Source organism: Vitis vinifera, chromosome 9 (assembly GCF_030704535.1).
Source record: "Vitis vinifera cultivar Pinot Noir 40024 chromosome 9, ASM3070453v1".
NCBI classification, from domain to species: domain Eukaryota; kingdom Viridiplantae; phylum Streptophyta; class Magnoliopsida; order Vitales; family Vitaceae; genus Vitis; species Vitis vinifera.
This window is the reverse complement of record NC_081813.1, coordinates 5,393,702-5,419,545: the sequence shown is the minus strand read 5'-3', so window position 1 is coordinate 5,419,545 and position 25,844 is coordinate 5,393,702. Positions and strand designations below refer to the sequence as shown.

General features: G+C 36.1%; 4 protein-coding genes across 4 annotated transcripts; 2 read left to right on the top strand and 2 right to left on the bottom strand.

Annotated features, from left to right (window-relative positions):
• The first annotated feature begins 469 nt into the window (after positions 1–469).
• Positions 470–3,743, top strand: LOC100263494 (pentatricopeptide repeat-containing protein At1g15510, chloroplastic). Its single transcript, XM_002285189.5, has one exon. The coding sequence runs from the start codon at positions 584–586 to the stop codon at positions 3,200–3,202; it is 2,619 nt and encodes an 872-aa protein (XP_002285225.2). The 5' UTR covers positions 470–583; the 3' UTR covers positions 3,203–3,743.
• A 1,382-nt stretch (positions 3,744–5,125) lies between these two features.
• Positions 5,126–8,729, bottom strand: LOC100251511 (uncharacterized). Its single transcript, XM_010656422.3, has 7 exons — positions 8,487–8,729; positions 7,788–7,903; positions 7,569–7,687; positions 7,321–7,483; positions 7,006–7,232; positions 6,593–6,914; positions 5,126–6,502 (listed from the first exon to the last, which is right to left on the bottom strand). The coding sequence occupies exons 1-7, from the start codon at positions 8,643–8,645 to the stop codon at positions 5,347–5,349; spliced, it is 2,262 nt and encodes a 753-aa protein (XP_010654724.1). The 5' UTR covers positions 8,646–8,729; the 3' UTR covers positions 5,126–5,346.
• Positions 8,730–13,737: 5,008 nt separating this feature from the next.
• Positions 13,738–19,510, bottom strand: LOC100256639 (uncharacterized). Its single transcript, XM_002285182.4, has 2 exons — positions 19,212–19,510; positions 13,738–14,074 (listed from the first exon to the last, which is right to left on the bottom strand). Exons 1-2 carry the CDS (start codon positions 19,350–19,352, stop codon positions 13,910–13,912), a joined length of 306 nt encoding a protein of 101 aa, XP_002285218.1. The 5' UTR covers positions 19,353–19,510; the 3' UTR covers positions 13,738–13,909.
• A 2,575-nt stretch (positions 19,511–22,085) lies between these two features.
• On the top strand, positions 22,086–23,794 carry LOC100241221 (molybdate transporter 2). The gene is given in 1 exon segment (NM_001402609.1): positions 22,086–23,794. A coding segment is annotated over 1 exon segment (1,410 nt). The 5' UTR covers positions 22,086–22,173; the 3' UTR covers positions 23,584–23,794.
• Positions 23,795–25,844: the final 2,050 nt, after the last annotated feature.

The following is a 25,844-nucleotide window of genomic DNA, read 5'->3' as shown; positions in this document are numbered from 1 at the left end:
TTAAGAATTGTTTTTAAAAATAGTTTTTTTGTTTCCAAAACCAAAAAATTATGTTCAAAACTTGAAAATATGTCTGATGTTTTTTTATAAATGGTTTTTTGAGAAATTATTTTGAAAATAAGTTATTTTCTGAAAATATGTTTTAATTATTTTTTAGTTATTTATTTTTATTTTTATATTTATTTTTTATAATTTTAAAAAATAATGGCACAAATATAAAAATAATTGAAAATAAAACATTAATAATAAAAATAATCTTAAACAAATATTAGGAAACACAAAAAACAATAGGTTGAGACTTGAGAGAAAATTTCCAGAATTTTATTTAAAAATGGTCTTTTGAAACTGTTTTGAAAATTGTTTTGAAAATTATTTTGAAAATTATTTTTTAAAACTGTTTTCAATTCGAGAATTGTTTTGGAAAATGATAACAATCTGGCCTAGAATATTCCAAACCTAAAACAGTGGCGAATTTGAAAATGGTCCAAACGACGTCGTTTTCTGTTTTCCCTCTCATCGTAATCTTGAACGAAGCCACCAAAGCCACCTGAACGAAGCCAATGCTCTGTTCCAATTTCCAGAGATGGCTGTTTCTGCTAAAATCCCCGCAATTCATCTCCAGACTAACCTCCCCAATCCTCATCACTCCAAAACCCACAAACCCAAACCCCTAAATTTCTCTCGAAATATCCAAACCCGCCAAATTTCCCTAAGAAAACACCACGAAATCTCAGTCCTCAACCCCAGCTCCATCACTGCCCAAAACCCGAACTCACTTATCTTGGAACTCTGCCTTAAAGGGGACTTAGAGAAAGCTTTAATCCACTTAGATTCAATGCAAGAACTTCAAGTTTCTGTCGAAGAAGAAACTTATATTGCCTTATTGAGGCTCTGTGAGTGGAAGAGAGCTGCCAGTGAAGGCTCGAGGGTTCACTCGTACGTGAGTAAAACAGTAACCCGTTTGGGGGTTAGACTCGGTAATGCGTTATTGAGTATGTTTGTGAGATTTGGTGATTTAGTTGAAGCGTGGTATGTGTTTGGGAAAATGGCCGAGAGGGATTTGTTTTCTTGGAATGTTTTGGTGGGTGGGTATGCAAAAGCTGGGTATTTTGACGAAGCTTTGAATTTGTATCATAGGATGTTGTGGGTGGGGATTAGGCCTGATGTGTACACGTTTCCTTGTGTTTTGAGGACTTGCGGGGGTTTGCCAGACTTGGCGAGGGGTAGGGAGGTTCATTTGCATGTAATTAGATATGGGTTCGAGTCAGATGTAGATGTGGTTAACGCTTTGATAACTATGTACGTGAAGTGTGGAGATATTTTTAGTGCAAGGTTGGTGTTTGATAGAATGCCCAGGAGGGATCGGATATCATGGAATGCGATGATTTCAGGGTACTTTGAGAATGATGTTTGCTTGGAAGGATTGAGATTGTTCTTTATGATGCGTGAATTTTTCGTTGATCCGGATTTGATGACAATGACCAGTGTGATCTCGGCCTGTGAGGCTCTTGGTGATGAGAGATTAGGGAGGGAAGTTCATGGGTACGTGATCAAAACTGGGTTTGTTGCTGAAGTTTCGGTAAATAATTCATTGATTCAAATGCATTCAAGTGTTGGGTGTTGGGATGAAGCAGAAATGGTTTTTTCTAAAATGGAGTTTAAAGATTTGGTATCATGGACGGCAATGATTTCAGGTTATGAGAAGAATGGGTTGCCTGAAAAAGCTGTGGAAACATACACAATCATGGAGCACGAGGGGGTTGTGCCAGATGAGATCACAATAGCCAGTGTTCTTTCTGCTTGTGCTGGTTTAGGCCTTTTAGATAAGGGTATTATGCTTCATGAGTTTGCTGATAGGACTGGACTTACTTCTTATGTCATAGTTGCAAACAGCCTTATAGATATGTATTCCAAGTGTCGATGCATTGATAAGGCTTTGGAAGTGTTTCATCGTATTCCTAACAAGAACGTGATATCTTGGACTTCGATCATTCTTGGGCTTCGGCTCAACTATCGGAGCTTTGAGGCTCTGTTTTTCTTTCAGCAAATGATACTCAGTTTAAAACCCAATTCTGTTACCTTAGTTTCTGTCCTGTCTGCATGTGCTAGGATAGGAGCTTTGTCATGTGGAAAAGAGATTCATGCTCATGCATTAAGAACTGGATTGGGGTTTGATGGTTTTTTACCCAATGCTCTTCTAGACATGTATGTAAGGTGTGGAAGGATGGAACCTGCATGGAACCAGTTTAATTCATGTGAAAAGGATGTTGCTTCATGGAACATTCTGCTTACAGGCTATGCCCAGCAGGGGAAAGGAGGACTTGCTGTGGAGCTATTTCATAAAATGATCGAGTCAGATGTCAATCCCGATGAGATTACATTTACTTCCCTATTATGTGCTTGTAGTAGATCTGGAATGGTGACTGATGGCTTGGAGTATTTTGAAAGCATGGAACATAAGTTCCATATTGCCCCAAATCTGAAACATTATGCTAGTGTGGTGGATTTACTTGGCCGTGCAGGCCGGTTGGAGGATGCATACGAGTTTATAAAGAAAATGCCCATAGATCCAGATCCTGCCATTTGGGGAGCCTTATTAAATGCATGTAGGATTTACCAGAACGTTGAGCTTGGGGAACTTGCAGCTCAACATATCTTTGAAATGGATACAAAAAGTGTTGGCTATTACATTCTTTTGTGTAATCTTTATGCTGACAGTGGTAAGTGGGATGAAGTAGCCAGGGTGAGAAAGATAATGAGAGAAAACAGGCTTACTGTTGATCCTGGGTGCAGTTGGGTGGAAGTAGCAGGACAAGTTCATGCTTTCCTTACTGGTGATGATTTTCACCCTCAGATAAAGGAAATAAATGCAGTTTTGGAGGGGTTTTATGAGAAGATGGAGGCAACAGGTCTGAGTATGTCAAAGGACAGTCGTAGAGATGATATTGACGCTTCAAAAGCTGAAATTTTTTGTGGGCACAGCGAGAGACTGGCCATTGCGTTTGGGCTCATAAATACTGTCCCTGGTACCCCTATTTGGGTGACAAAGAATCTTTACATGTGTGAAAATTGCCATAACACCGTCAAATTCATTTCCAAGGTTGTTCGGAGGGGGATTTCAGTTAGGGATACCGAACAATTTCACCATTTCAAGGATGGAGTCTGCTCTTGTGGTGACGAGGGTTACTGGGGAAAAACTTGATTGGTGAGTACTAAAAACACCTACTTCTCATATATCTAGTGGTTCTAACTTGTAAGAGCATATATGACCTCAACCTCAAGAATTTAATATGCACATAACTATCTGATAGAACCGGCCCCTCAGCAGTGAAGTGTATTAAGATATGTGAAATTGCTAAGCTCAGATCATAACCACAAGGTTGAAGGAAAGATGTACATCCATTGTCAAGGATGATATGACAAACAAAAGTGAAGAGGGAAGAAACTATTAATTCCTTCTTATCACAGCACAGCATTCGATCAGGAAAATTGATGATGGAATATTGTAGGTTTGGTGCTGCTGGGAATTCAGTTAAGTCCCTCCTAAAAGTAGTATAGGGAAGGAACATTGAGCTGTAAAGAAGGGCTTCAGTTCCTGTTATTTTTATATATATGCCTTTTTTTCTTGTAATGTTAAACAAACAGGCTTACTGCAAGTGGAATGTATTGTATAATGTTGCAAATTGCAAGTGCTTGGATAAGACTGCTTCATAGATACATATAAAGGGAAAAGATTTAGGCTATATTTGGTTCTCGGAATCACAAAAGCTATGTTTGGTTTCATGAGGTATGAGTAATATAAAAACATATATGAAAGAAAATTAAATATAATTAAAATTAATTAAAATTTTATATATTTTAAAATCAATTTTATATAGAAGAGGAAAATCATTAAGTAAAATGAGTTTAAATAAATATATAAAAATAATTTATTAACTTTAAATCTATTTTTTTTATTTTCTTTCATTTTTTTTTCCTTTTTATTTTCTTTCTCTTTCCTTTTCTTTCAAATGTTTTGCAAATCAAACATGGCATAAAAAGTTATACTATTAGGTTTTAATGTCATAGAAAAAGGCAAGAAAATTATTTTAAACTTTGTAGATTCATTGTATGAATGTGATATTTCACTTTCTTTCTTCAATACACAAATTTATGCTTCTATACATTTTATATAAATTTGTATTGATGGTAGAATATAAAACTTTTCATCTCCCTTCATTTGTATTGACTAAACATTATGATTCTATATGTATTTTTGAAAAAAAAAAAAGGTGTTTAGTAAAATTTAGGAAACCTTTTTAAAAATCTAAAAAATCATTTGTAATGTTTAAAAATGTTAAAAAAATCACTTGTAGCGTTTTCTGAAAAAAAAAAACTTGATAATTAGAACACTTTAAGAGAAAACGCTTTTACTAAAAACACTTTGAGTAAAACTATTAAACGCAATTTAAAATAAAACATTTCTTCTTATAACAATCAAAATTCTACTCTTAAAAAGATTTTAGTTCTCTTATGGACGATACCATGATTTTACCTTCACTTTCAGCTTTATTCAATTCTTATCTCCGCATAGCAAAAAAGGCATAAAAGGATAGAGTTGTAACACACGATCCAATCAATGTACGTCTCATTTGCTCTGAGGTAGGTTACATGTTGCCAAATTATTTGCTTCTAACAATGACCTATTATTTTGATTTGATTTGGGATATGGGGGTTCCAATATCTGGATCTTGTTTCTCCCTTCAATGGTTATGAAGATGCTAAGATCCTCTCTTCGGTAATTAGTATAAGCTGTTTGTTCTAGAATGGAAGGGAGTGGAGCCTTGCAATTGCAGAGGGCTTTGAAGTCTTTTTATAGGCTTCTTGCCTAACGAGTTGACCAGCTTTTTGCAAGGGCTTGTTTCAAACGCTATTAGCTTTAAGGTAGACTCGTGATGTCTTATTAAGAATTAGGTATTTTAGGATGGTCGGTTTTTAGCCCCCTCCAACTTATGAGAGAACATTTGGGAGTGGATCAACCGGGCCAATCCTAAAGATTCCAAGAAGCTGAAATTCCTTCTTTAGGATGGTCACTGCATTATTCATGCAACAGGACACAAGAGAAGAGACTAAAATTGGATTTAGCTGATCAAACAACAAGCTGTTATTATATATATAGAACAATCAGTCTTATACACAAAGTCAAACACAATAAACGCCTAAATTTCACACCATTATTAAGCTTGAAGGAGCTACTTGCCAGCATCCTTACTAAAAAATGAAGATTCAATGGAAACAGAGACTAATGTCACAGACTTAGATGTTTCGTAACCACACAGTGTGACACTAAGCTGTGATCTTCCTGCTTTACATCTTCACCACCTTCTTGATGGTTTTGATGGATGACTTCAGGAAGTTTTTATGAACGACTCCATCCTCCTCATCCTCATCATCACCGGTTACCATGGGCTTCTTCCCTATGCAATCCACTCCCTTTTTCATGGTCAAGATCACAGATGGAGATGATGGGGTTGGTCGAAAGGTCCTGGCACTCTCGCTTCTCACAAGCCCCCTGTCCTTTCGGCTTCTCTCCCCCTTTCTTTCCTTCCCTTCAAAGCTCATACTACTCCCAACTCCTTTACCAATACTACCCACCACCCCATCTGCGTAGCTTTTATCTGAAGGAAGTAGGTTGGGAAGGTTCTCAGACACTGTATTACTATTACCATCCTTCTCAACAATCGGTTCCTTCCCCTTCCATTGATCTTTCCTCCCCCGGATTTTTTGCTGCTTGTTCTCTGATTCTGGGAACTTTGTCTGGTTGTAGGGATACTTGAGATTTAGTTGTCTGATTACTTCATCAGTCCTGCTTGTTTCATGTTCCTGGGCATTGTTAGAGCCAAACCCTTCTTCTTGAGTGTTCTCTAACAGCATCTGGAGCCACTTCTCTACATTTCCTTTCCCACGCTGCTTCCTGCACTCTTCGTCCTCCTCTATTTCCGGTTCTCGAAGAACCGGGAATTGGGTGTTATAGTTCTTCCCTTCTCCAATTTCTAATGCCTGAAGCCTCTCCTCAATTGTGTTTTCATCCTCCACTGCAACAATGGAGAGACGTGTCTCCTCAGGCTTCTCCCTACTATTCACATTTTCTGCAGGTTCCTCTTCTATTTCTTCTTGCTTTCTTTCCTCAATCAGAGACAAGGCAGCCTCAGATGCTTTCTGCTCCTCCTCTAGAAACACCCTCAGTTCCTTGTGTGAAAGTGCACTACTTGGCTTGATTCCTGGTAAACACAAAACAGTTTTGTTGTCTCCGTCTTCATGTAAGTTGTCATCCATTCTCGACCTCTTCCTTCCTTGCTCCCACTCGGGTCTTATCTGGTACTCAATCTCATCCCTTTGTTTGAATTTTTTGTGGAGTTCCTTCTCCGAGGCATCACAAATAGCCTTCTGTGCTTCAAGCCTTGCCATGAGAGCATTTGTTGCTGCCTGGTTCAGTCTCACTTGTTCCTTGTAGATGACACTCCTGCAACAGAAAATTCATAAATTTGACAGTTTTGAATCTTAAAAAAGAAAAAAAGACAAACTGAAAATGGGTTCTTGTAGTTAATCTTACTGGTGCATGGCATCTCGAATCATCTTCTCTAACATGATCCTATATGAAGATTGTGCCTCTGCTAGGCGCCTACACTTTTCGGCCCGTCTCCTACGCTTTATGAGCTGGTATTCCAAGTCTTGAATCAAGACCTTTTCCTCTTCATTCTTTTGCTTCAAGTCGTTCACTTCATCATCCAATTTCTGTATTTCTCCTTGCATTTTTGCTGCTTCTTCTCTTTGTTTCAGGGAATCTCTGGCCATGACAATGGCTTGATAGGGGTTGGTAACCATGTCTGGGTTTTCATTTTCTTTGGAGACACTATGTTTCATTTTCCTGGCAGCTGTGACAATCAAATGATTAAAAGATCTTTACTGTGAAGTTCAAAATTGCTCTCAGAATCATAAGAAGAAAACGATTTTTTGGGTACTAACCAACTATAGGGGAGTTTGGCCTTGGCTGCCTATTGAAATCCAGGGATTTCAGGGCTGGTGAAGGATCCCGGGATTCTCTTCGAGATAAAACAACAGCAGCAGGAGCAAGGCCTACTTGCTCTTTGGATTCAATGAAATGGTGTGGAAAAGTATGCGATTCTACTGTATGTGAATCATTTAATTCTTCATTTTCCCCTTCAAAGAACAGCAATGAAAATGCCCTGTGCCTGCAATATTGTAAAACTAGATAAATCATCACAACCGTGTTTCTATATGGAAATGCATTAGACACCTAAGGAAGTGAAGCATATCGACCTGAAGTCCGAGTTAGAAGAAGCAAATATCGATAAGAACTGGTTAATGGAGATGCCTAATTGAAGATCCCACCATGGAACTAGAAATTCCAGCTTGTTATGCTTCCTTCTGCACACTTGCCACTGCAATATCCTCAAATTGCTGGGGACAGTTAATCCTCCTCCTGCAATTCCCGAGGAATGGTCAAAAGTTATGACAGAAACAAAGGCACAGAGAGAGAAGCAGATGCCCAGTGATTGATCAATTACTTGAGCAGGGAAACCAATGATCTATATCCCAGGCTAGCGGGGAGGCCGAATCAGCATGATAATATAGAACATTGCCATAAGGATCAACCCGAAATATTGCAGGGTCAAAGCCAGCATTCCTAAGATATCAATCAGAAACAGAACTTAGATGTCTCTTGATTAAAGTATAAAAAGTTTCATTATTTTTTGAGATACCCAGAACAAAATTCAAGCAGTTACCCTAGGTGGTTGAGTTGTTTCCAGAGGAGACTGATAAAAATCTTGGGCTTGGTGGTTGGTTTCGCTTTGGGATCTATAATTGGGAACATCTGATCCAATTCCCTTGCTCTCAGAGCCTGCCAACAAAAAATTTGACGCCCATCAACATAACAAAGAAAAGAAATTCACATCAAATCTGTAAACAAGAAACAGAGACTCCCAGAAATCACTTTCCATAACATTAGAATATGGAAAATTGCAGACACAACCAAGGGCAGGTGGAGTTTTACAGAAAGCCCATGCTCAAAATAAAGTCTCTAGTCTATAAGAACTGTACTTCAAGAAGAATTCATTTTCAGACGAACATATGATGATCAATTAAGCCTGCAAAAGTTCCTTGTAAGCTCATTCTCAGAACTTCAACAACACACTCAAAGAAAAAGAAAGCCCATAAATTCTCCATTTGATTACTGGGAAAATGAAGAGAAAAAATGGAAATTAAAATTATGAATCTCAGTACCACTGATCCAAGAATTTAAAAACCACCACTCTTAACTATGCTTGGTAAACAATTTAGATTTTAGCCCTTCTGAGTTGACATGCTCATTTTGTCTTAAACCAAACAAGATAAAAATCCAAATAAAGAATTTTCCTGCCTTTTCTTTTACTCAGCTTTCTCAGCAACTAAACAGAGAGATTCAAGGAGTGTAATTCACTTACCTCATGTTGCTGCAGAATATAAGGCGTGAAGGTGAAAGGAGGGCCGTGGCTGTATGGACCAAGACCGCGATTCCAACAGAGCTTCGCGTAGGCTTTCGGGTACCCAAGGCCCTCGTCGATAGCCACCTCTTCTTCTGAGAATGCAATATCCATGGCCATTGTTGTTGGGAACTCTGGTGTGCAGAAGATTGTGATAAATGGAGTGGGTGATTTTGCTGAAGAAGACTGTAACGGTCAAGTTATTTAAAAAAGTATAAAGACCCAACATTTCAAATTTTGGCTGCCACATTGGCAAACGGTGGATGCTGTAACGGCTAGATATCATGCCCCACCGCAATTAATCCTTTCTCACGTAAGTCTCACCTCCACCAGAATAGGATATCCTGAAAAGACACAATTGCCCTCTGAATGTTTTTAATACCATATATAGTTAAAAATTTTAAATAACTGAAAAAGTACTTTTCAATTAGAAAAGGGTAATTGATGGAAAAAAAATTATTGAGAGATGTTATTAAATATTTAAAATATGACAAGGTAATAATTAATCAAAATTAATATTTGAAATTAAAAGAGAAAAACAAAATTGAATTGGAAATTAAATAGAATGTTACTTATAAAATTATAATAAATGTCACAATTTATTACAAACAACCAAATTTATTTATAATGAAATAAATAAATAAATAAAGGAGAAGGGTATTATGGTAAAAATATAGAGTAAAGTTGGACCTTCAAAAATTCAAAACTAAGGACAAGGTGATTTGGTTAATGATTGGGGTTTGAACATTTTAACAAAAAGAGAAGGCCCTTTTTCCACTAAGTACACTCTTTTGAACCATTTTTTTCCCATGGACCCACTCAACAATTGGCCCTGGTGGCCCTGATTAAGGGGCCCATTGGATTTTTTGGGCCGGATTTGTCATTTTTATTGTGGGATAACTAGTTTTTGGGCTTTGATTTGAAGCCCAACCTGAGCCCGCAGAGAACAGAATGAATATTGAAGCTCTATCTAGAATTTTACAAACATTTGAGCAAAAGTCTCACTTTTTTTTTTCTTTTTTTAAGTGTCTCCTTTTATGGATTTATTTTCATAAAAATGGTTAATAAAATAAAAAATATTAGTGTTTATATCCATTACTAATTCATTTAAAATATATATTATTAATGGAAAATGTTAATATCTTTATTTTTTTAATGATATTATTCTCTTCTCTCAAATTATTATCATAGTCAATTTATTTATTAATATTATGACAATAGATTTAAAATTATGGATCGTTGCTACGGGCACTAGAAGTTGACATCCATCTGGATATCCTTATTTGAATGAATCATTAGTTCAACATTGTACTTGACCAGAACTCATTAATTAAATGACGTACACCTAGGCAATGAAGTAAAAAATGTGATTGTTATGCATTTTGTGAAAGATAGATAATTGTTACACAACATAAATAGCCCGCTCTTACTAATAACTAATAATTAAGTCTTATGCATTAAAGTTGTAGTAAATGGTAATCATAAAGGCACAAGCAACATTATAGACCACTCACTATAAAAACACATTAGATACTAAAGGAAAGGTACACGCTCTTACTCATAAAAACTCTGCTAAAAATTCTCCAAAGCTAACTTAGGCATTAGAGGGGTCTACTCAGACAAACATTCGAACACACATTTTTTGCAGGTTTGACTAGTAGATGAGTATAAAAAGCTGCCTGAAAAAGAAATTGTTGGTTAAGTACTAACAATTGGCATCATCTATGGTAAACAAGCAAAAGTCACTACTATAGAAGTAGCAAAATAGCAAATATGCCCTCTGGAATGGGTGCCAATACTTAGTCTGTAACCCATCTTGTGGGAATTGATGAAAGATTTAACACCTTGTAAGTGGAAATGGAGAAAATGTAGGGGAAGTATGAGCAACGTATACAATTATTGCTTTAGCACATTGTTTAGTTGAGGCATGAAAAGGAAGGGTTATAGGCGTAGATGGCTACTAGGTGCCACATAAGCAAAATAAGTCATCGCTCAACTAACAGGACAATCTAGGGATTTGCAAAGCAAAGTGACGGGAGTCCTACCAATATAAAGAGAACCTTCATTGTAGGTGGACGATGAGTAATTAACCAATAGTTCCTCTTTGTCGCTCATGGCACAAAGGTCCCTTATGAAGTGACTAATTAGCAAGAATCAATTAAACGAAGCCATTGACATTACCAAAGAAAAGTGCCCATGAGGGTATGTGTTGGGTCACCATACTATTGCCGCCTTAGGTATATGGTCTAACATTCCCCGCAGAGAAGCTCATTCGAGTCACATACAGAATGCAAGGTTTGAGTAGCTACCTAAGGAGTTAATGCAAAGGGCCTCATCAGGTATAGTGAATAAGTGCTTAGATGACAAGTTTTGTAGATCGTTTAGTGTGCACATAATTAACTATGAGCCATCGAGAGGATTTGTGGTTCCTAAATTTACCATGTATGATGGGACGATTGACTAATTTGACCACCTAATGCATTATAGACAGGCGATGACTCTTGACATTAGCAATGACTAGTTGTTGTGCAAAGCTTTCATGGCCAATCTGCACGGTTGAGCATTGTCATGGTTCCATAGGTTGCCTTAGAATCCAATCAACTCCTTCAAGGATGTTTCAAAGGTCTTCGTTGTGCATTATTTTATGACTAGCTTGATAGAAGCATAATATACGTGTGCTGCAAAACATAAAGATGCTAAAAAAACGAATCATTGTAGGAATTCATGAAGCAGTTTGGACATGCCATATTAGAGGTGGAATCTTATAGCATAAATGCAATCCTCTAGATTTTCAAGAAGAGCATAAGCTCAAGGACCCCTTTCTTCAAGTCCATTGCTAAGAAACCACCTATTATGATGGATGATTTATTCTAGAGAGTTGATAAGTATGCTATATTGGAGGATGGCGTCTAGGCAACCTCACAACCAATTTTTCTCATAAGACAACTGATTAGAAGCAGTAAAGTGGGGAACTCAAAACCTTCAAGGAGTGAATCAAGGTAGGGGAGCCCAAAATCAGCCAACAAGACCAGCAAAAAAGAGAACCACCACAACTGACCCTATTGATCGTCTCTTACAAATGGCTCTTGCCATTAGTTCAGGGCCCTTCTAAACTTAATAAAACATGATTTAGTTTAACAAGCGGTATTAGTTGTTTTCACCTAAAAATATTTTGACAAATCATTTTCATTTAGCATGGTTTTAATCATTTCTTGCAAAATTCTATTTTTGCTTTCAACTACCTTATTTTGTTAAAAAATTCTAGGAGCTGAAAAACTGTGCTTAATCTCACATTCACTGCAAAAGGTTTCAAAGTCATAATTTTTAAATTCCCTTCTATGATCATTTCTTATACAAGTAATGATATAACCTTTCTAATTTTGAATCTTTTTGCAAAACTTTAAAAATACTTGAAAAACTTCATTTTAAAGAGTTAAAATAAAACTCAAGTGAATCTAGAGAAGTTATCCACAATCACATAAGCATAGGATTTCTTTTAAGACTAGAAGTCTTAGAAGGTTCAAAAATATCTATATACTACAACTTTAAAGGTCTTGAAGTAGGAATATTTTTTTTTTTAAAGGAATTTTTTTATTTGTTTTCTCATTTGGCATGCTTCACAAATGTTATCTTTTTCAAAATTAATTTTAGAAAGACTTAAAACAAATTCATGTTTGTTGAGTTAAGAGATAAGGTCCGTGTTAGCATGTCCCAACATCTTATGCTAGAATCAATTTTCATCATGCATTATGAAAAACATTTGTCATAGTCCCTTATTTTTTAATATCAATTGTGTAAACATTTTCATATCTATGACTTATGAAAATAGTTTTATTATTTTTTATATCCTTGATAATATAATGAGATGATTCAAAAATTACTTTAAAACCTTCATCATAAAGTTGACTAATACTTAAAAGATTATGCTTTAATCCATAAACAAATAGAACATTTCCATGTCTATTCATCTTTTTTCATTGTCTCCAAAGGTCACAAATCGCCTTTTTTTTTTTGTGGGAAAGATAAAGTTGAATTTATGTCCAATCATGTGTCTTAAGCACCACTATCTAAGAACCATTTGTCTTTTCTAGGAGCCTACAAAACAAATTAAGATGATTTAAGTACTCACATTTTCTTTTGTCCTTAGTAGTTAGTGCTCTTCACCTTTGCAACTCATACTTTATTTATTTATTTATTTTATTTATGCAAGAGTAGTAGTCTTTTGCAAAGATTTTCTTAGGGGACAAGTGTTACTAATGTAACCTCCTCTTCTACAAAAATTGCAAGTGGTGGGTGGACTAACACTAGATTTCTCTTTAACAAAACTAGTAAGAATTATCAAAGGGTTTTTGTCCACAAGAGAATTTTGAGGGTTTTTGTCCATTATTATTTTCAAAGCTTTCTTCTAAATTATTTGGCTCATTTTCAAGACATAGGATTTTTTTTTTTTTTTTTTGAAAGATGCATTTTTCAAATTAAGTTTTTCAATATCAACATAAAGTTCTTCAAAATCTTCTTGTAACTTTCTATGGTTTGAGTTAGAATTTATCTCATCATCTTCTTCAATTGCCCTGAAACATGTGTCTTCATTATCAAGTATTTCTTCCTTTTTCTACATTTGAGAATTCTTTCTTTTGAGAATCTTTCCTTGGATAAAATTTCTTTTCTTTGTTTTTCTCAAACTTGATGAACTTCTTGAATTTTCTTATGATGAGTGCAAGGTCCTCATCTTCTTCACTAGCTTCTTCTTCTTCTTCTTTATCAATGATGGAGGCTTTAAAAATAATACTTTTCTTTTTCATGTCTTCCTCTTTTGGACGACTCTTCATGGTGATTTCGTATGCCATCAAGGATCCAATCAAATCCTCTAAAGGAAGTTTTGTGAGATCTTTAGCTTCTTGGATAACTATCACTTTGATTTCCCATTTCTTAGGAAGGGATCTTAGAATCTTCATCACCTTCTCATATTCTGTGTAGACTTTTCCCAAGGCCTGGAGCTCATTGATGATGTTGGTGAACCTAGTAAACATCTCAATAATAGATTCATCATCTTTCATAAAAAATAACTCATAACTATGCATAAGAATATTAATTTTGGATTCTTTAACTTTATTGTTCCCTTCATGAATTATTTCTAACAGTCTCCAAATATCCTTAGCTGATTTACATTGACAAATATGGTTATATTCATTTCTATCAAGTGCACAATATAAATAGTGGATAACTTTCGCATTTGATTGAACTTTCTTTCTGTCAACCTCATCCCACTCTTGCTTAGGTTTAGATACAACAACTCCATTCTCAATTTTAGTTGGCATATGGGGACCATCTTCGATCACATCCCAAAGATCAATGGATTTTAAAAACCATGTCATCCTATTTTTCTAATAAAAGTAATCATTTCTGAAAAAGAATGGAGGTCTATCAATAGAGAACCCTTCCATATGGGATGAGTTGGAAGAATTAACCATAACCTTGTGATTGGTGGTTGGTTTTGCTTTGGGGTCTATAATTGGGAATATATGATCCAATTCCCTTGCACTGAGAGCCTGCAAACAGAAAATTTCACACTAATCAACATACCAACGAAAAAAATTCATTAAATCTGAGCAAAAGAACTCAAATGGAAAATTGCAGATACAACCAAAGAGTAGGTGGAATTTTACACAAAGCCCACAAGAACAATACTTCAAGAAGAACTCATTTCCAGAAGAACATATGATCAATTATTCAATTTAGCCAACTTCAACAACACAACCAAAGAAAAAGAAAACCCAAAATTCTCCATTTGATTACGGGGAAAATGAAGACAAAATGGAAATTAAAATCATGAATCTCGCTACCACTGATCCAAGAATAAGGTAAACAACTTAGATTTTAGCTATATGAGTTGACGTGTCTTTTTTCTCCAAACCCAAACAACATAAATACCCAAATTAAGAATTTTCCTCCATTTTCCTTAGGTTTCTCATCAACCATACAGAGAGATTCTGTTGTAAACTGTAGACATAATGCAATTAACTCACAATATGAGAATGAGTCTTATTCAATTCAAAACAAGCTATGGGCTTATATAAGCCTTACAAAAGAGATTAAAAAGGAAACAAACAGCCCACGTAAGAACGTAGTAAATGGCTAAGGAAATAGTCAAATCCTACCAACATGTCCCAAAAAATAGGAACTATTAACAGAATGAAATTCTAACAACTTTGACTACTTTAACTGAACATCCTAACAATTCCTTCCCTAAACTGATTGCAATAATGCATTCAGTTGACTCTTGGTACCACACTCACACCCAGTAACTCACGCAACTTTAAAAACACATCCAACTTGAGTGGTTTTGTCATAATATCTGCAACTTGTTCTTGTGTGCCACAGTGCTTTAACTCAACAACTCCCTCTCTAGTCAAATCATGCAAGAAATGAAACCTTACATCAATGTGCTTGCTGCGTCCATGCATTATTGGATTTTTGGACAACTTTATAGTAGAATTATTGTCACATAACACGGTAGTGCACTTTCCTTGAGAATGACCAAGCTTCTCCAGTACTCTCTTCATCCATACTCCTTGACAAGCACAAGAAGCAGCTGCCACAAACTCTGCTTCAGTAGTAGACAAAGTAACCACAGGCTGCTTTTTAGAAGACCATGCCACAACTCCTTCACTGAGCAAAAACACATAGCCAAAAGTACTTTTCCTATCATCCACATCCCCTGCATAGTCACTGTCTATATATGCCATTAGTTCACCATTACCCTCCTTCTGATAAAAAACTCCCAAATCTACAGTACCTTTCAAGTACCTTTCAAGTACCTTAACACCCTTTTCGCAGCTTGCAGATGCATCTCAGTTGGACTTGCCATGAACATGCTAATAAGACACACCACATACATCAAATCTAGTCTTGTAGCAGTCGAATACATAAGACTTCCAACTAATTGTTTGTACTTAGTAGCATCCACCTTAACTCCGCCTTCATTCTTCGTTAATCTATCTCCAGGAACAATGGGATTCTTCACACTATTACTTTTCTCCATCCCAAACCTCTCCAACACTTCTTTTGCATACTTCTTCTGACTAATATAAATACCCTCAGAATTTTGTAAAACCTCCATACCCAGAAAATACTTCATCTTTCCCAAATCAGTCATATCAAATTCAAGTTTCATAGAATTCTTGAATTTAACAAACATACTCTCATCATTTTACCAGTAAAAATTAGATCATCAACATATAAGCTAACAATCAGAATTTTACCTCCATTTCCTGTTTTGATGAACAATGTGTGATCACAACTGCATCTCTTAAACCCTTCCTTGATAAAGTATGCTTCAATTCGACTATACCATGCACGAGGAGCTTGTTTAAGCCCATACAATGCCTTCTTTAGTTTGTACACCTTATGCTCTTCACCTTTCTTCTCATAGCCCTGTGGTTGCTCAATAAACACTACTTCATTTAGCTCACCATGTAAGAAAGCACTTTTGACATCAAGCTGGTACACACTCCAACCATTTCGAGCTGCTAAAGCAATCACCATTCTAATTGTATCCCACCTGGCCACAGGAGCAAACACCTCAGTATAGTCTATGCCATGTTGTTGTGCATACCCTTTTGCCACCAACCGAGCTTTACACTTGTCAACCTTGCCATTTTCATTGAGTTTGGTTTTGAAAACCCACTTTACTCCAATCTTCTTCACTCCTTCAGGCAAGTCCGTCAGCTCCCAAGTCTCATTCCTTTCTATTGCTTCTATTTCCAAGTCCATTGCAGCTCTCCACTTGGAACTTTGAACAGCTTCTTCAAAAGTAGTTGGATCTGCAGTTGAGGTAAATAGGACCAAGTTGTGCTCAACATCGCCTTCTGAAAATTCTCCCCCACTCACATAATCTTCCATCCAGAATGGTACTCTTTTGTTCCTCCCTTGTTGTGAGCTTTCTCCAGATACTCCTGAATTTTCACCAAGTGACTCACTCAAAGAACCAAGTGACTCACTCGAAGACAAATTGTCCTCTCTTTCTCTTCCTTCTATTGCCACCCCCTATTCAGCGTCATCTTCACCTTGTTCATCTTCACTCCCTTCTTCATTGCTATCTCCCCATTCAAGCACATCAAGTCTTACTTCTTCATTACTCCTCCCCCAATTCCAGCACTTATCTTCTTCGAAAACAACATCTCTGCTTACAACTATCTTCTTGGACACTGGATCATAAAGTCTATATGCTTTAGACTCTTCACTCACCCCTAGCAACACACATTGAAAGCTCTTATCATCTAACTTCTTTCTCTTGTTATCTGGCACATGAACATGGCCAATGCATCCAAAAACCTGAAAATAATCAACATTGGGTTTAACACCACTCCAAGCCTCTTCAGGGGTCACGCCTTTTACTGCCAATGTAGGACTTCTATTGAGCACATGAGCTGTCTAGTTCACTGCTTCTGGCCAGAAATTCTTTGGGACTTGCTTCTCCGATAACATGCTTCTAACCATGTTCATGATTGTCCTGTTCTTGCGCTCAGCTACTCCGTTTTGTTGAGGAGTATAGGCTGCAGTGAGTTGCCTACTAATACCATTAGTTTTGCAGAAGGCATTGAATTCGAGAGATGTGAACTCTCCACCCCTATCTGTGCGCAAACAACAAATAAAAGCTCTTGTCTCTTTCTCAACAAGATTTTTGTAATTCTTGAAGGTAGTAAAAGCTTCAGACTTCTCCGTAAGAAAATATATCCATACCTTATGACTATAATCATCAATAAAGCTAATAAGGTACCTCTTTTTACTGTTGGAGACAAGTTTGATGGGTCCACAAATGTCAGCATGTACCAACTGTAACCTCTGTGATGCTCTCCACAAGCTCCTTTTTGGAATTGCGTCCCTGTGTTGCTTTCCCACCATGCAATCAATGCATACTTTAGATGATGCTTTCAGTTGTGGTAACCCTCTCACCATCTCCTTATACTGCAATGTTCTGAGACCCTTAAAGCTTAGGTGCCCATATCTACAATGCCAGAGGTGTGTATTGTCTTCAAGAGTTATTTGAAAACAAGTGGGAGCTTTTGGCATAACTCTTACGGGCAGTATGAACATCCTATTTGCAAACATTGATGTTTGCATAATGAGCCCTTTCTCAGGATGATAGACTCTGCATTCTCCATGTTGGATCAGAATAGCCACTCCTTTCTCTTGCAATTGTCCAACACTTAGCAAATTGTTTCTCAACTCAGGAATATAGAAAACATCTGTAATTACCTGAGTAACTCCAGCAACTTGCATTCTAATGTTCCCCTTTCCCAATACAGTCATCTTGGAATTGTTCCCGAGCTTTACAGATTGCCGGAATTCCTCATCAAGATCCGAGAACCACAGCTTATTTCCACACATATGATTGCTGCACCCCGAGTCAAGAAACCAAACATCTTCTTTCCTTGATTGGTTAAGCTCCACATACGACATCAATAACATCTCATTTTTCTCATCAAGTTCTGCATAATGTGTTCCCTTCTCCCATTTAGGACACTCATATTGAAAGTGCCCTAATTGATGACACTTGTAGCACTCAACTATAGCTTTGTTGAATGCTTGCCTGCCCCTTCCTCGAAAAGCTCCACGACCACGACCTCCTCTTCTAGCAACTTGATCATTATAGGTCACCTTCAATGCCTGCTCATCTCTTCCATGCCCATTCATCCTCTGCTCATGAACCAACAAGCTACTCTGCAACTCATCAATGGTTAAAGTGTCTAAATCATTAGACTCTTCAACTGAACACACAACATAGTCAAACCTTGAAGTCATTGATCTCAGGATCTTTTCAATGATCACTACTTGCTTCATGCTTTCACCATGAATCTTCATCTTGTTTGCTATGGTGAGTGTTCGAGCAAAATACTCATCAACACTTTCACCCTCTTTCATTTGCAGAACCTCGAACTCCCTTCGAAGTGCTTGAAGTTGTGCCCTTTTGACTCTTGTGGAACCTTGGTACTTCTGCTTCATAGAGTCCCAAATATGCTTACCAGTCTCTTTATTGAGAATGGTCTCCATAATGTTTCGATCTATGGCTTGGAACAGATAATTCTTGACCTTCAAGTCTTTCAACTTGTGATCTGCAATTGCCTTCTGTTGAGCTTCAGTAGGCTCTATTCCTTCTGCTGCAGCAGGGATTCCATTCTCGACCAGGCTCCAATACTCCTTTGAACGAAGAAAATTTTCCATAAGCATAGACCAATGATCATAATGGCCATCGAACTTAGGAATTGCAGGTTGAACAAAGTTACTACTTTCAGCTGCCATACTTTGATCACTCTTTCTCTTATCTTAGTCTCTTTTCACTCTTTCTCTCTACAAGAAACTGCGGTTTCTTTTCTCTCACAATCAGGCCTCGTGATGGGGCTCTGATACCAGATTGTTGTAAACTGTAGACATAATGCAATTAACTCACAATATGAGAATGAGTCTTATTCAATTCAAAACAAGCTATGGGCTTATATAAGCCTTACAAAAGAGATTAAAAAGGAAACAAACAGCCCACGTAAGAACGTGGTAAATGGCTAAGGAAATAGTCAAATCCTACCAACATGTCCCAAAAAATAGGAACTATTAACAGAATGAAATTCTAACAACTTTGACTACTTTAACTGAACATCCCAACAGATTCAAGGAGTGTAATTCTCTTACCTCATGTTGCTGCAGAATATGGGGTGTGGAGGTGAAAGGAGGGCCATGGCTGTATAGACCTGGACCGGGATTTCGACAGAGCTTCGGGTTCCCGAGGCCCTCGTCAATAGCCACCTCTTCTTTTGAGAATGCAAAATCCATGGCCGTTGTTGTTGGTGAGACCTCACTCTGGTGTGGAAAAGAAGAGTACGAGAAATGGAGAAGGTGATTTGTTGAAGAAGAATGTAACAGTCAAGTTATTTAAAAAGTATGAAGAGTCTGACATTTCAAATTTTGGTTGCCGCACGGACAAACGGTCGATACCGTAACGGCTAGATCATTTATGCCCCACCAAAGACTGGCACTACACTAGAACAGGACCCTCTGTTTTTAATACCTAATTAAAAATTTAAAATAATTGAAAAAGTATTTTTCAATATGAAAAGGGAAATTGATGGAACAAAAAAATTATTGACAGATGTAATTAAATATTCAAAATATCATTTTTTTTATATAAAAAAATAGACAATAAAATAATAATGAATAAAAATTAATATTTGGAATTAGAAGAGGAAAATAAAATTGAAAGAGAAGTCAAATAAGAAATTATATTTTATGAAATTATAATAATAAATTTCATAAATTTATTACCGGAAAACAAAATTTGGTTATTAATATAGACATTGCTCAAATTTGGTTGTCACTCATTTATCTTTTTTTTTTTCAATTAAAATTAATAAATTTTATTAGCTGGACTTACCCATGTCCTTTATGTCTACGTGGCATATTTTATCCTTTCTAAATTTGGCCAATAAAATAGTTCCTTTCATAGTAGTTTGAGGGATTCCTTTATGGTGTGTTTGGAGGTGGCAATGGGGAGTAGAATGAATTTCTCTTTTTTTTTTTTCTCCCTCATTCTCGTTGGACATTTTTTATAAAGGTAAAAATGAAATAAAAAATAATTTTAATAGAAATTAATCGTACTTACAAGTGAGATTTCAATTTATCATAAGTAGATGATTTTCTGATTCATTTAATGAGATAATATAAAATAATATAAAATTACTATTTTACTCTTAAATAATTAGATGTTATAGTTATTGAAAATTAAAAGGGAGTCTGAATTTTTTATTTCCCTTTTTGGAAATAGGAAAAGAATTTGTTAGCTTTGAGAATTTAAATATGACAATAAACATATTTCTTATCTTTTATTTTTAGTAAAATAAAATTTTATAGCTTCTTAGGCATGACAAATTATTCAATTTTTAATATAAAGAATAATTGAATATTTGCATACTAGGATTTTCTGATTTTTTATAGTTTTATTTATTTGTGGAGTATATATTATTATTTTTTTAGTTTTATCATTTATTTAAAAAAAATAAAAACTATCAAAATTAATCTTTTAAAATGAAAATAAAAAATTATTTGAAATATGTTTTCGTGGTAAAACCACAGCTACTGTGGTTCTATTACACTTATTTAGTACACTCTTTTCAACCATTTTATCCCCATGGGCCCACTCAACAAATTGGCCCTAGTGGCCCTGATCAAGGCCCATTGGATCATTGCAATTTGTGGAATAACAAGTTTTTGGGCTTTGTGTTAAAGCCCAACCTCAGCCCGCAGAGATTATTCAAGTTTTATAGGAGAAATAAAATAATAGAATGAATATTGAAACTCTATCCAGACTTTTATATTTCCTTTTTAAAAAAATAAAAAAAATAAAACTTGTGTCCCTTTTTAAAAAAATAAAAAAATAAAAAAATAAAACATGGAGATAATGTAGATTGTGAGAGCACTTTACCGTATATAAGGAGGCGCATTAGTCCTTTCCCCTCTTTATTTTACAAACATCCTCGTTTGAAGTATATCTAAAAATTATTTAAGATTTTAATTTCTTTTTTATTTTTATTTTTATCTTTTACATGATGGAAAAAAAAAAAAATGGGCCAAGATGGGAGAAAAATATTAGAATTTAATCTTATTTTTATTTTTATTTTTGTCATTTTTCTAATTTTTCTTATAATATGAAATATATATATATGTTAGAATGTTATTTCGAATAAAATATGATATTATTGAATATTAAATCTAACTAAATTAACATATCTAATAAGAAATATTATGTTAAGTTTATATTTAATTTTTAAAATAATTATAATATATATTAATTTTTTTAAAATAAAAATTATATTGAATTTCAATATTTTCTATTTAAAAATGATATATAAAAATTTTCTTATGTTTAATAGTATTTATGATTAAAATATTTAAATTTTATAAAATAAAAAATTATATTATGTTATTCATCATGTAAAAATAATTTTAATATATTAAACAATACATATAATATTATTATTTTGTAATATATTTTATAAATGATTTTTTAATTATTTTTAAACTAAAAAATTTAATTCTATAATAATTTTTTATTTTAAATAATAAGTTATATATAAAAAATAAAGTTATGATAAATGAAATATATTTATTTTACATTTTTAATTTTTGAGTAATATATATGAAAGAAACATGGAAAAGGAACGGATAATTATGCTAAAAAAGGAATTTATAAAAATTTAATTTCTTTAAGAAGTAAATGAATTTTGATTTTTTTAAAATTAAATTTGAGTTTTGATTTTAATTTTGGAATTTTATTAATTTATTTTGGAGTAAATTTTTATCCAAATTAAATTATTTTTACTTTGTTTGTTTCGTTTTTGCGTAACAATTAATTTATATATATATATAAATTTTCTTCAAAAAGAAGGAAAAAAAAAAAAAAAAAGGAAAAGTATTCCAGTCATAGTCCAATTTTTGGACGATAATTTTAGTGAAAAGGATGGTATGAGCCATTTAACTCATCCCTCGCCGAAAGGTCATTTTGGCTGGGCCTCTCTCTCTCTCTCTCTCTCTATATCTCTCTCTCTTACCGCGAAACTGAATTCACAAACTCAGTCCTTTGCTACACTGCACTGCCTTCATGGCCAACGACACACCTTCCACCACCACCACCCCTCTCCTCCGCCCCAGCCGGCGGTGGTTCAGCTCCCTCCGCCTCAAAACCACTCTCTCCGCCGAGCTCGGGGGCTCTGTGGGCGACCTGGGCACCTACATACCCATCGTCCTAGCTCTCACACTGGTCAACCACCTGGACCTCTCCACAACCCTCATCTTCACGGCTCTCTACAACATCTCCACCGGCTTTCTCTTCGGCATTCCAATGCCTGTCCAGCCCATGAAGTCCATCGCTGCCGTCGCCATCTCCGACCCCCTCCTCTCTCTCCCCCAAATCGCTGCCGCGGGTCTCTCCACTGCCGCCACCCTCTTCATCCTCGGCGCCACTGGCCTCATGTCCCTCCTCTACCGCTTCATCCCCCTCCCCGTCGTCCGCGGCGTCCAGCTCTCCCAGGGCCTCGCCTTCGCCTTCTCCGCCATCAAATACATCCGTTACAACCAGGACTTTTCCGCCGGAAAATCCGGTCCGCCTAGAAATTGGCTCGGCCTCGACGGAATCGCACTTGCCCTTTTCGCTATTCTGTTCTTGGTCTTGGTCACTGGCTCTGGTGATTTTGGCGATGAAGCTATCCCCTTGGGTGTTCATGAAGAAGAAAATAATTCTGTGAATCGCTCTCGCCGCCGTGTGCGACGGAGATTGCGGATTATGTCGTCAATTCCAGCTGCTTTAATTGTTTTTATACTGGGTTTGGTGCTTTGCTTTATTCGAGACCCTTCGATTGTGAAGGATCTTCGATTTGGTCCATCTAGAATCCATCTCCTAAGAATTACGTGGGAAGATTGGAAAATTGGGTTCTTCCGCGGTGCAATTCCGCAGATCCCTTTATCAATTCTGAATTCAGTGATTGCTGTGTGTAAACTGTCAGCTGATTTGTTCCCAGACCGGGAAGTGTCTGTGACTTCGGTTTCTGTCAGCGTTGGGGTCATGAATTTGGTGGGGTGCTGGTTTGGAGCAATGCCAGTTTGCCACGGTGCCGGAGGACTGGCAGGGCAGTACCGGTTCGGTGGGAGGAGTGGCGCATCAGTGGTGTTTTTGGGGCTTGGAAAGTTGCTGATTGGGCTGGTATTTGGGAATTCTTTTGTAAGGATATTGGGGCAGTTTCCAATTGGGATTCTTGGGGTGCTTTTGCTGTTTGCTGGGATTGAGTTAGCAATGGCTTCAAGGGACATGAACACCAAGGAAGAGTCATTTGTGATGTTGGTTTGTGCTGCTGTTTCAATGACTGGATCTAGTGCTGCATTGGGCTTTGGCTGTGGCATTTTGTTATATGGGCTATTGAAACTGAGGCAGATGGAATGTTCTTGTTTTGGGAACTTCAATTTCGACCCCAAACGGCCTGTTGCAGTGGATGATGAAACTAGTCTCAATCCTTAGGTATTCTTTTTGATGAACATGGGTTTTGGGACCGGTCTATATACATCATGTGGGAACGAACTCCTTGTTTCGGATCGGGCCTTCCTTCTCACATTATTACCTGTATGTATCTATTTATTATTTAGTGATAACTGGTACAATATTATTTGTAATGCCTATATGTATCTGTCAAAAGTGTTTCTATCAATTTATTTCAGCCTCTCATACCAAATCCAAGTGCCCATTATAGTTCTTAAATTGCTGAAAGAGGTTCAGAACCTATGTTATAGTTATCATTGCTCTGCTTTGGCATGAGGTTAAAATGTTAATCAGTGGTGGATGACCAGATTTTCTATGAGCTCGTGGAGAATGAGCTTGTTTCCTTGAGCTTCTTTTGTTGTCACAAAGTTGAATATGGGGTATTTTGAAATTGAAAGCATTTCATCTTCCCAGTTTGTAAGAATTTCTTACTATTTTCTGGTCTTTCATGAAAACATCAACCAGGGATCAGCCCTTGGGGTGGCAAATAATTGTTATGAGTTTACACTTGAATCACTATAATGAATAAACCACAACTAGGATTTGAAAGTTCTTATTTGATGTGTAAAACTACCTATAAGGTTGGTGAATTGGAAGAGTCGATTTTTAAGTCTAAAAATATTTTCTTTTCATAAGTGATTTTTAAAGCTATTTTTTTTTTTCACAATTATGAAAATCTTTTATTGGAATGTGATGGTGAGGAATTAGAATAAATATCCATTCATACATTAGACACATTATGTACGGAAAAAACCACTTACAAAATCTACTAGAAATTCTACAAGTAAGAGTCAATTCACTACTTTTAAAAGAATAAGTACATAGATTTATCTACATTAGACACTACCTCCTCCCACTTTTTTTTTTTTTTTTTACCTGTATTTTTTATGGTTTAATGTAAATTAATTTATGCTTTTTTTTTTTGTCATCATTCATTAAGCACACTCAATCGTACTTGCCTTAGTAGTTGTATGTCTGAACTAATAATCTTAAAATTTTAATGGTGAGTGTTTGATGTGTAAAACTACCTATAAGGTTGGTGAATTGGAAGAGTCGATTTTTAAGTCTAGAAATATTTTCTTTTGATAAGTGATTTTTAAGGCTATTTTTTTTTCACAATTATGAAAATCTTTTATTGGAATGTGATGGTGAGGAATTAGAATAAATATCCATTCATACATTAGACACATCATGTACGGAAAAAACCATTTACAAAATCTACTAGAAATTCTACAATTAAGAGTCAATTCACTGCTTTTAAAAGAATAAGTACATAGATTTATCTACATTAGACACTTCCTCCTCCCACTTTTTTTTTTTTTTTAAAACCTGTTTTTTTGATGCTTTAATGTAAATTAATTTATGCTTTTTTTTGTCATCATTCATTTTAAACACACTCAATCGTACTTGCCTTAGTAGTTGTATGTATGAACTAATAATCTTAAAATTTTAATGGTGAGTGATATCCCATATCGGATAAGAGAGAAAGTTCAAGATACTATCTAAGTGTGAGTTTTTCCTAACTATATAGATGTGTTTTAAAGTTGTGGGGTTTTTTTTTTTATCTAGAGTGGACAATTATCCAATGCAGACGTGGAAGTGCCAGAAGCTTCATCTCTCAATTGCAGTTGATGGACAAGACACTGAAGCTCGACCTCTTGAATAGTACTGAATCCATCAATAATCGCATCTGAATGCGTTTGTAGCTCCGGTGCCCTCACAAAGTAATTTGCCAAACTCATGCTGTATGAGCGAACCAGATAGTCAAATGGTGTGTGAGTCAATCGGGCCCTCACACTCTCCTTGCACAATCGCGCCATATATTTATAATCGGCCTCAATAGGGATGGACCCAAGTCCAAATGGTACATCATGATCAAGGATAGCTATAAGCTCATTGGGCCCATGCTGACGTCGCCCTAATCCCATGTCAAGCAGATAAGACATGCTCCTCATCATGTCAAGTACCACTATGCTGCCGCGCTAATCAAATGACATAGCCACGAAGTCTTTGCAAAAGTCCTCGACCTCCAAAGTCTGCACCTCATCAAATGTGAACCTAGTCAGAAATAGGTCATCCTCACCGTGACTGATCTGAAACACTGATTCAGAAGAAGCAAGCATATCTCCAATAGACCGCACCGTGACAGCCTGCCCATCATGAATGAACTTCACCTTCTAATGAAGGGAAGAAGGAATGACCCCAGCTCTATGAATCCAAGGTCGGCCCAATAACAGGTTAAA

What these genes read in the sequence shown, in the direction of transcription:
- LOC100263494 (XM_002285189.5), top strand. Translation starts at nt 584, where the DNA reads ATGGCTGTTTCTGCTAAAATCCCCGCAATTCATCTCCAGACTAACCTC.
- LOC100251511 (XM_010656422.3), bottom strand. Translation starts at nt 8,645, where the DNA reads ATGGCCATGGATATTGCATTCTCAGAAGAAGAGGTGGCTATCGACGAG. An exon ending in ATATTCTGCAGCAACATGAG is followed by an intron (nt 7,904 to 8,486) that starts GTAAGTGAATTA and finishes TTTTGTTGGCAG; the next exon opens with GCTCTGAGAGCAAGGGAATT. An exon ending in TCTTCTAACTCGGACTTCAG is followed by an intron (nt 7,233 to 7,320) that starts GTCGATATGCTT and finishes ACAATATTGCAG; the next exon opens with GCACAGGGCATTTTCATTGC.
- LOC100256639 (XM_002285182.4), bottom strand. Translation starts at nt 19,352, where the DNA reads ATGGATTTTGCATTCTCAAAAGAAGAGGTGGCTATTGACGAGGGCCTC. An exon ending in ATATTCTGCAGCAACATGAG is followed by an intron (nt 14,075 to 19,211) that starts GTAAGAGAATTA and finishes TTCTGTTTGCAG; the next exon opens with GCTCTCAGTGCAAGGGAATT.